General features: G+C 35.4%; 1 protein-coding gene across 1 annotated transcript; it reads left to right on the top strand.

The window, feature by feature from the left end:
• Positions 1–3,411: 3,411 nt before the first annotated feature.
• Positions 3,412–4,975, top strand: LOC132285076 (AT-hook motif nuclear-localized protein 23-like). The gene has a single exon (XM_059787241.1). The coding sequence runs from the start codon at positions 3,875–3,877 to the stop codon at positions 4,724–4,726; it is 852 nt and encodes a 283-aa protein (XP_059643224.1). The 5' UTR covers positions 3,412–3,874; the 3' UTR covers positions 4,727–4,975.
• Positions 4,976–11,318: the final 6,343 nt, after the last annotated feature.

Below are 11,318 nucleotides of genomic sequence, written 5' to 3' on the forward strand. Positions count from 1 at the left end.
ATTCCAAGTACAAAAACCACAATTACCTTCCACCACAATCATCTCCGCCTTTCACCACTACCACTGCCTTCCACCACCTCCGACTTTCACCATTGCCCACCACTTTTCACCACCACCACCGCCACCGCCTTTCACCACCGCTACTGCCACCGCTTGCTGTAACCACAACCGCCACCTTTCACCACCACTACCGCCACCACCTTCCACCACCACCATTGCTACCGCCTTTCACTACCACCACCACAGCCCTACACCACTGTCACCGCCGCCTTCCACCACTGTCACCGCCACCTTTCACCACCACTGCGACCGCCGCCACCTTCCACAACCACTAACGTTGCCGCCATTGCCTTCTACCACCACCATCGCCTTCCACCACCTTCTATCACCACCACCACCACCACCACCTTCCACCATTGCCACTACCACCACCACCACCTTTCACCACCACCACTACCTTCCACCACCACCACCGCTACCATTACCACCACCGTCGCCACCTTCCACCACCACCACCACCACCATCATCACCACCTTCCACTACCACTACCACTGCCACTTCCACGGCCTTCCACCACTACCACCACCACCATCGTCACCACCTTCCACCACCACTACCACCACCACTTACATTGCCTTCTACCACCACCATAGTCACATCACTATCTCCTTCCACCACAACCACCACACTACTTCCACCGCCTTCCAGCAACACCACTGCCACCTTCCACTACCATTGTTGCCACCAATTTCCACCATTGCCATCACCGCCACCTTCTAATACCACCACCTACACTACTATCGCTTTCCACCATCCACCATCGCCACTGCCACCATTTATTTTTAAAAAATTATTAGAAAATATCATTTTGTTAATTTTATTTTATTTATTTATTACTAAGAGGGATATTTTGGAGAATTCAATTAGAAATTTATTCCATTCTAACTTTTAAATTGGTCCAACCAAACACTAGAATGGTTATTATCATTCTATTCCTACACATTTCATATTTACAACAAAACAATAGAATAAGAATGACCATTCTATTCCATTCTCATTCTCATTCCATTCCCATTTTCATTCCATTCCATTCCTGTACACCAAACGTAGCATTAAGATATTTTAGGATTTACTTTATAAAATGGACTTCACATAATGGAAATGATCCATTTTGGACATAGACGGATATTCAAATAATTTATTTGATCTACCCTGTTCAAATAGAATTAAGGCAAGAATGATAATAATAGAAATTAGTGACCTGTTTAGTATAAGTGTCAGACAACTATAAAGAACTTTTCATTAAAAACATGTTGGCTACTTCTCTTCCATTTTGTTTTTAATTAAGTTCTGAAAAAATGTTTTTAAGAAAATGGTTTACCAAACAACTTTTTGTACTATTTTATTTTTTAAATTTTGTAATTGTTTTTGTTTTTGTTTTTTTTATACTTTTACAAACTAACTCTTATGCAAACAATGAGTGGAGTGATGGATATTGATAACATATGGCTATATATATATATATATTCAAACCTACTTATTAAGTTTACTTTTCAAAGTGAAACAATATAATTAAGATTGTTAATGGCCTGAAGTGAGACCTAAAATAAAGTTGCACCATTTTCATATAGTTGCTTCTTTTAGACTTGTTATCTTTCATTTGCTTTCAAAATTTAAATCCATGTATGTACTAGACTGATTAGCCAACGTGAAGTGATTGTTATTTTTGGTAAAATACTAGGAAAATGTGAAAATCAAAACTAACCGTTTGGCTCAAAATGTGCCTCAGGGTTACAATGGTAATTCTCGCGTGTGCGGGCGTGCTAAGGACTTCTAAGTCCTTGTATTCTTTTCCTTGTCTGATTGCTACTGTTACTTCGGCCTTAGTTAAAAGGCTTTGAAGTACTTCTTCTATTGTTTTTTAGTTAGGAATGAAGACTGGGAGAGATAAAGATTACGACTGTATAGTAATTTAAGCAAAATTAACTTTCTCGTCAGTAACTCATGACATTAGATGAAGATCAGTTACAACTTACAATCCTTTAAATATTATAGGAGTTTGGTCCTAATTGTGAGTTGCGCAAGGCGTTGTAGAAAACAAGTATGAAAACAATATCTAAATAGGTTGGACTTGTTTGATTTTTGTCAAATTTAATTTTTATATAGGTTGGACTTGTTTGATTTTTGTCAAATTTAATTTTTATCAAAATAAAAATTAATTATCAACTCACAAAGCAAAAATAAAGTTGTGATGATCTCTGTGCATAGATGAATGTGAGACACTGGACAAGCTACTACACTAGTAAGTTATAGGGTGTCATAATCTCACATCGTTTGAAAAATGTGAAATTATATGTAAGGTTCAACATCTTTCTATGATACAACACGTTTTAAAACTGTGATGACCTTAAACCCATCAGAACTCCAAAATTAGGCATTCTTACTTTAGATTGGTTACTAGGATCGGTGATCCTCTAGGAGGTCTCTAGTTTGGGAGAGCCAAAGTGGACAATATATTGTTTGAATAAAGTGAGGGTTGTTATACATGATATCAAAGACAAAGCCCAGCCAGAAGTATAGCCAACGAGGATGTTGGCCCCCCACGGGGGGTAATCGTGAAGACCTCTGTGGGCGGGTGTGAGACATTAAACGAATTGCCACATTAGCATGTTATAGGGTGTTATGATCTCATATCGCCCTGGAAAAATGAAATGTTATATATAAGGTTTAACATCTTTTTATGATACAACATGTGTCTCTGGTCCGAAAGAGTCAAAAGCGGACAATATTGTGTCCTGGTAGGGTGATGGCTACTTTTACAAAAATGCAAGTAAGTGGGAAAATTCTAATCAGAGAAATTCATCCAAAAAAATCTCAGAGAATTTTCACGCAATCTCGAGTGAAAATGATCCCACTATATTCGAAACAAAGTACAATCTAATTCAGACTCACACATACATTGCTCAACGTATGTGGCTTTGTGACTCTCCATCCAAACGCTCCAGACTTCAAGCTTACTTCCTTAATCCTTAATTATAGAAATGTTGTTGATAAAACACTCAGCGAATATTATGTTTCCTTCGTAGCTCAATCGATTCGTCCTTTGAAGTTATATTTTTTAACCCAGTTCTCATATAATGATTTGAAAGAAAAAATAATAATAATAATAAAAAACTCAATTTTACAAATTTTCAAACTATTTTTCATTTTACTTGTTCCGCAAAGTCAAACAAGAGAGATTAGGGGTAAAAAAGAAAAAAGGTCACTTCATAGTTTGAATCTCAACAAGATAGAACTCAAGGTTTGATTATTACCTCAGCCATGGATGTAAGAGACTCGGCGAGTGAACTAGGTTTTTTCTCGTCCCTCAATCTATTTCACGGTTTTCACCCCTCCTTATGACTACCAAATCTAATACTCCATTGTCAAAGCTCCTATCTATTGCACGCGCTCCAGCCTCGAGTTAAACTAATATATCATCCCACCATCTTCTCATTTCTCAAAACAAATTAAAATAAACAAACAAATAAATATATTCAAGTACAAATATTTAATACATATATATTTAAACTTTTAGGGTGTAACAAATGACTGCGTTTGAGTCCTTGTCTCCCCCACCTCTCTTTCTTCTTCCCTTCCCTTTCTCTGCACTCAAATCCTCACCACTTTGTTTTCTATTTTCTCTATTCAAATCTAGCCTTCAACTTCCATAACTCTCTTTTTCTATATTTTTCTTTGTCTTTCTTTTTTTTAATCTCTTAAAATAAACGAAAAAAAAACAGTTTAGTTTTTAAAATTAATCTTGCTTTCATTTTTTATAATTTTCTTGTTTTCTGTTGCTTCTGTTTCTGTTTCTTTTCATGTTGTGTGGACATGGCTGGTTTGGATTTAGGCACTTCTCGTTATATTCATCAGCTTCACCAACAAGACTTACACCTCCAAAGACAACAACAATCAGATCAAAACGAAGATGATGACAACAATACAGGTGGTCATTTTTCCGGTGACCACCGAGACGATGGCGGCCACCACGGCCTTGACTTGGTGGCTGCCAACGCCAGTCCGGGCGATATCATGGCTCGTCGGCCTAGAGGCCGACCACCCGGATCCAAAAACAAGCCCAAACCTCCGGTAATTATCACTAGAGAGAGTGCAAACACTCTCCGAGCTCATATTTTGGAGATCGGGAATGGGTATGATGTGTTTGATTGTATCGCGACGTATGCCAGGCGGCGGCAGCGTGGGATCTGTGTACTGAGCGGCAGCGGCACGGTGGCGAACGTTAGTTTGCGGCAGCCGGCGACTGCTGGGGCTGTGGTGACGCTGCATGGGAGGTTTGAGATTCTTTCGCTTTCGGGTTCTTTTTTGCCTCCACCGGCTCCGCCGGGTGCGACGAGTTTGACCGTGTTTTTGGCCGGAGGGCAGGGCCAGGTTGTCGGAGGAAGTGTGGTGGGGGAATTGACGGCGGCTGGGCCGGTAATTGTGATTGCTTCATCGTTTACGAATGTGGCTTATGAGAGGCTGCCGTTGGAGGAGGAGGAGGCAATTCAGATGCTGCCGCCGGTGTCACAGGGTTCCGGCAGTGGCGGTGGTGGTGTTGGCAACAACCCATTTCCTGACCCTTCTTCTGGACTTCCATTCTTCAATTTGCCACTCAATATGCCTAATGTTCAGCTACCAGTTGATGGTTGGGCGGGAAATTCAGCTGGCCGGCCTCAGTTCTGACTTCGGCGTGCATGTAATGGGTGAATTTTTCCGGTGCCGGCTTCGCGGTTTCCGAACTGATAGAGAAGAAATTCAAGCTTTTCGGAGCCGATTGGATGGGGGTGAAATAGGGTTTCTTGAACCATGAAGGTTAGCTGCAGACCAGTGCATCATCTTCACGGATCATCATAATCATGGTTCTCTTTTTATCTCTTGTTTTGGGGTTTTTGTATCTTTGATTCTGGAAATAGTCTTCTTGCTGTTCTTCATGGAAACTACTCTCTTCTTTATTATAAGGAAATGGTTTGAGAATTCAGCTATGGGTTCACTTTTAAAATTGGTATATATATATATATATAGTCACTATATATATATAGTAGTGCTAAGTGCTAAGTGCTAAGTGCTAACTCATCATATATATATATATATATATGTTTTCTCTTCTTGACTACTACTATCGATCATAGAATTTTTCTTAGTAGAGAAATTATATTGATGCATGCCTCATCAACATGACTTGCATTGATGTTAGAGCTGACTTTACTTTGGTAATGTGCTACAACTAGTTTTCTACTGAATAGCATGCCTAGCTAGACTCCCTTTACTAAATAAATGTTCTCATGAAAAAAACAAAAGTTTATCCGGAAACCCAAGCAAGTTGTCTTTACCAATTTTTCTAAGATGTGTGTGTGTGTGTGTGTGTACACACACACACATATACATATACATATATGTTAACAATGAAGAGTCTACCTGTTAACTTGTTTCTGATAAGGAAATAGTTCCTACTTTGTATTGTGAACTTGATAATTAATTGGGTCACACTATATATACATCAAGTTTAACTTGTTGAGCTAAGGGCATCCCTAGAGACACTCATTTTGCAACAGTAGTGATTAATTCATGGTGATTTACTCAGATTCCAACATAGTTTTTTTTTTTTTTTGAGAGTGGTTGGCGCTAGAAGTCTTGTCCTAGCAACTTGCAATATGATCCATGTATAATGGGTTTCTCTTTGTGATGGTGATGAGGATATATATCCTATATTTTGTTTAGGTATTAATTTCCTTGATATCTTTGTTTTTAGGTTGACAAGGATGGATGGTAGTAGACCATATATAAACTATCAAATAAACAGTACATAGGAAAGCTTATATATCCTTCTATATTTTTCCCTAAAAACTAGTCTAAAGTATTTTTGTCACACTAAAATACTCTTCTGCATGTGGGATACCCTATGTACATATATCAAAGCATACATATACTAGTGGTTCCTACATACATACACATATATAGTATAGTCTCCTAATTGGTGTTTGGGTAGTTTGCTCAATGTTAGAGCTATTAATTAGTTTTACAAGAATATATATGCTTATTGAGGCTTATTGATCATGAGTTTCTGGACAAGAAATGTTTAGCTAAAAGCTTAGTTAATCGTTTCAATCTATATCTTGTGGTTGCTAGCTTGTTGCAGTTTCCATTTGAATCATTCTTTAATAATTAGACCTGTATGCCTTGTATATATATAGACCATATCACTTTTCCTACATTTGGTTTCAGCTAATTAACTTAATTTGTGCTTTCAGAGAATGTTTGTGCCTCCTTGTGTATCTTATTTTTTCCTCACTACAAAGAAATCATGCTATATGTTTCCCTTTCTATCGTCATTAATGGAATTACATCTTATCTAGAATTTGGGATATAAATTATAATATACAGTTAGTGTGTGTAAGATATATAATTTAACAAGGAATAGCAGACTGAATGTAGATAGATTATCAAACAATTTCCTTGTTCATGTTTCGTTAAGGTGATGGTGTCGATCACATTTTTCATTCTAAGTTTTTCCAAATGCAAATAGACCGGTATATATATATATATATATATATATATCCTTCTCTACAATATAATCATAATTAAACGTACATTTCCTTGGCAACAAGGTTTTCCATGAACAATGGACTTAAATATTATGAAGATATGCAATGTCAACTATCTTTATTCCATACATTAAAAGGAAAATGATCATTCTGATTCCAATGACATCCTTATATACTGCACTTTGATGAAACAAATTCTCGTAAACCTTGTCCACGCATAATCACATTAGATTTTTAAAAGCGCATTAATGAAGGAATAACTAATCCTAATCCTTTATATATAGAGTGAACTTTTGAGGTCATGGCTAGGTTAAGGTTTGTATGATAGTGGTGGGAATTAGCTTTTGATATTGTGAAAGAACAACTATATCTATATATATTCTCTGAAAGACGAAAAAGATAGAACAAAACTAAGGTTGGCTGCTTTATATATAATATGTTCAAGATCGATTTTGTTGCTAGTATACCTAGATGGTATCTCTTTAATGCCTGTGTGAATCACCATGTCTTGCTGATTAATTTTGAGGTACTGAGAGAATTATTTAGGGTATATTAATTTGTCAGGTATATCTAAGTCTCTTAAAACATTTGATCGAATACATCAAATACATCCTTTGTGACTTTCGCCAACAATATCTCTTCAAATATTTAGCCTTATATTGAATCAAAACTTTCGCCAACACACACACATATATATGTTTTTTGTAATCAAAATTTTGGCTCTTGAATGATCATTTTTTGTGATATACAGGCAGCATAAACATATATATATATATATATATATATATATATATATATATATATATATATATATATATTCTTTAATTACTAAAAATCTATTCAATGATGGAATCCATAATAATTCTAGCTTTCAATTAGGCTTTCAGAAAGAAGGCAAATGTTTTTGCATATATAATTCTTTCAAATACTTAATGGAAACCACAATATTAATTTTTAAACTTTTAGGATATGATCATATGAAGCTCACACACAGCAATAGTGCACTACTGCTACAAACCCAAGGAAATTTGCACTAATATCATGGGGGATACTAAAATTATATTTATTGCAAAATAACTTGTTTTAAGAGATAATTAGCAACAATTGATCACATCATTTGCTTGTTGTACATAGATATCATCAAATATGAAGGAAAGGTGTAATAACTAATCAGTATGCATGTTAGTAATTACCAAACACTTGTTTGCTTACATTCTGTGAGATCATGATGATGGGTGTATGTGTGTGTGTGTGTGTGTGTGAGAGAGAGAGAGAGAGAGAGAGTGAGTGAGTGACTAGAGCCAAATGAAGGGTAGTTAGAACATAAAAATCAATGCTTACCAATAGAAATTAAATAATACAAGTGTTTATAAATAATAGATAGTAGACTTGGATTGAAATAATATTAATTGACTGGATTTAAGCATATTATAATATCAATTATAGTTATCTGCATGAACAATTAAACATGGCTTAATTAAACAGTTTCTTGAAAAAAATATTAGTTTAAGCAAGAGCAGTTGGTTATCAATTACATCGAAAAAGCAAAGTGTCTGCTTATCTATATCTAATTATATTTAGATTACCACATTTCTTCAGAAGTTTGATAGTTATGTACCATATTCATATATATATATATATATATATATATAGTTGTAGCAACAATTTATTATGATGGCAACACATTAATTGGAGTCTGCTTGTAGTCCTTCTTGATCGATCCTGTGGTTAGGGTGATAGAGTGACCTAGATCTTGTCGTTCCTAATCAAGATAATGGTTAATTAATATTGTGTGCATATATAATATTTAGGAGGAAACAACCCTCATCATGATGAACACTAAACTAATAAACAAGTTATATATTGGACATAGCATAGACAATGATTGAAATTCCAAGAAAAAAAAAAAAAAAAGACAACGATTGCTCCAATTCATTTTTTGTGAATATATAAAATGTTCCCAAAATGTTATAAATAGTAGTATATATCAAATTATCAATTTATCTAAAAGCCATCATGATATATATCTCTCTCTCTCTCTCTCTCTCTCTCTATATATATATATATATATATATATCTATTGTCATATTGACATTAACTTGAAAGTGTGTAGGAACTCCATCAACCAATGACTAGGAGAACAAGACCTAGTATCAAAGCAGCAGCTATATATAAAAATGACCGTTAGGGGAGTAACGGCTCTTAACAAGTCCGGGAGGCGTCTCTGGTGGAAGCCTTTTACACTATGGAGCAGAGGCTCCACCGTTGGTGTCCGGTGGTCGCGGAGGCGGTCTAATTACAGCAGAGGGCAGATTCCAGTAGTCAAATTAATTAGAGCCTCCTGGATACTATGGAGTTCTCAAGTTGCAGTGTTAGCAATCTTCCTCTGATGAGGAGGTCACAGGCATTGCTAAGAACAGGCCATTGGGATAATCCCTCGTAAACAAGAAAAACATTTAGTGAGTTCTTAGTACTTATAGTATAGTATCACCTACTAATTAAATACGATTGAGACACCCTTAAATCTTACTCCCGGTATACAAATAGTGGAAGGGCAAGATGTGTAAAGTTGACAAGAAAAGTGCAACCAAACTTAATAAAGGTCGTGCTATTTTTTTTTTTTTAATTTTTTTTCAAGTATGTGGCATGTACTGTGTGATAAGAGATTACATTTACAATGATAGTTGTGGATAACCACAACCCAAAGTTCGGCCCATCGACCAACAAAAAGCAGGCCCAATGGAGCGAATGATATTACGGCCCAACAAAAGAAATAGTCACTCCCTACTGAGATTACAGTCAAAAGAAAGCCGACGGAACACAGCATCGTTAGAGCTCAGCTTCATGGTAATGAAGATCTGGAATTTGGGGGCAAGCTTTGATGGTAAGAATTTTTTGGGGAGTTTTATTGTATTAATTTGTACTTATTATGTTACTATAATCCGATAGTATTTATTTCATTCTAAACTTTCAGTATTATGTGTTCTATTTTAAAATATAACTAAATCACTGTAACTCCTAAACCATCCTAAATTTGTGTGTTGTTATATATGTTTGATCAAGCAGTTTAGTCAATGATTAAGTTAAATAAGAATAAAAAAGAAGTAATAGATTGAGGAAGAAAAAAAATAATTTAAAAGAGAAATAGATTATAATTGATAGTTTAGAGGCGGGTTTTGGATAGTGATTTTTAAATAAAAATCTGAGATAGTGTTTTTTAAATAAAGTAGTCATGAGTGCAAATATCAGTGGCAATATAGTCCATATACCCCATTTGTGCTAAAAACACTCCCCATAAAATAAAAACGCTTAAAAAGACTATAATGCCCTCATTATAATAATGGATCTATCTTGAACTCGATTGATTTAATATTTTTTTAATAATGTTTGCCTTAGGCCGTATAAGAAGGAGATTTCCTTCTTGTAATGAGGTGGCCTAATAAAATATCAACAAGTGTTAAAGTTTTAAAAGAAAAAAATATATATAATAATGACTAGAGGGGATAGAAACTGATCCTTTCTTATTTCTCTTTCAAGTCGCTATATATATTACTTAATCTAAAATCAAACAAACAAAATTTAGAGACAATAAAATATAAACCTGCAAATTGTTATTGGTTCCAATATCACAAAATTTAGAAATAATAAAATCTAAACCTGCAAGAGAGAGATTTACCGAGTAAAAATTATCGAGTGACTTGTACGATTTTAAAGATCAAACCGCTAATTAAAAATCATTAAACTTTGTGAATTTATGATGGTAGTGATGTATAAAAATTAAAAAGGAACATTGTTTGATTTTAGATTCAAAACACAGAAATAATATATATAGCTGCGTAAGAAAGAAAGATGGAAGGATCAGTTTTTATTCACCGTAATCATTATTTTGTTTTTTTTTCTTCTAAAACTTTAACACTTATTGATGTTTTATTGGTTCACCTCATTATAAGGAGGTTCTTTCTTATGCGGCTTAAGACAAATATTGTTCATATTTTTTTATGCTAGGTAAGGAAAAAAAAAAATTATATAAAAAAAAAAAAAAACAGAGAGAAGAGGGTTGGATGAGATATCCTAAAAAAGAGATGATGTACTTCTCTCTTTTTGATCGGTTTGATGAAAGAGAAAATAATAAACTTACAATTTATTGTGCTATTGGAAGAGAAGAAAATTGAGAGTTTTTAATTGTTTTTAGGGCAAATTTCTGAAAACCCCCAATATTTTTAAAAAGTGATCATAAAACCTTAACCAGTTTTAAAAACCCCCAATAATATAATAACTTTATCATTTTATCTCAACTCTATCAACCCAGCGCGTGGTTAACAATTGCTTTGACAAATTGACTTTTGTGACAAAAATACCCTTACTGTCACGTGTGTCAAAGATAGGTATTTAAATATGTTATACCGAAAATACCCCAACTTGTCAAAGTTAAAACCCACAAGCCACATTACGTTTCAGGAAGCAGGAAGCCCTAGATAACCAGAGAAACGCCGCACAAACGAACGAAGACAGTCCACCGATGCGCGACGACCAGGAGAATAAAACTGTGGGGAAACGGCAGCGGTGCACTGCAACGGTGATGACGGTGAACTCCGATGATTATTTACTGGCGTCCGAGAAAGGATTTGGCAGTGACTAGACTTAAAACCGCGAGCCGGGGAGCAAGAATTCCAGTGACGAACCGGCAAGATGGAACCGGCGATCAAGGATGGCTGAACGGCGCTGCTTGCGGC

Source organism: Cornus florida, unplaced genomic scaffold (genome assembly GCF_030987335.1).
Source record: "Cornus florida cultivar Cherokee Brave unplaced genomic scaffold, ASM3098733v1 CherokeeBrave_3.0.0_Hap2_Chr11, whole genome shotgun sequence".
NCBI classification, from domain to species: Eukaryota; Viridiplantae; Streptophyta; class Magnoliopsida; order Cornales; family Cornaceae; genus Cornus; species Cornus florida.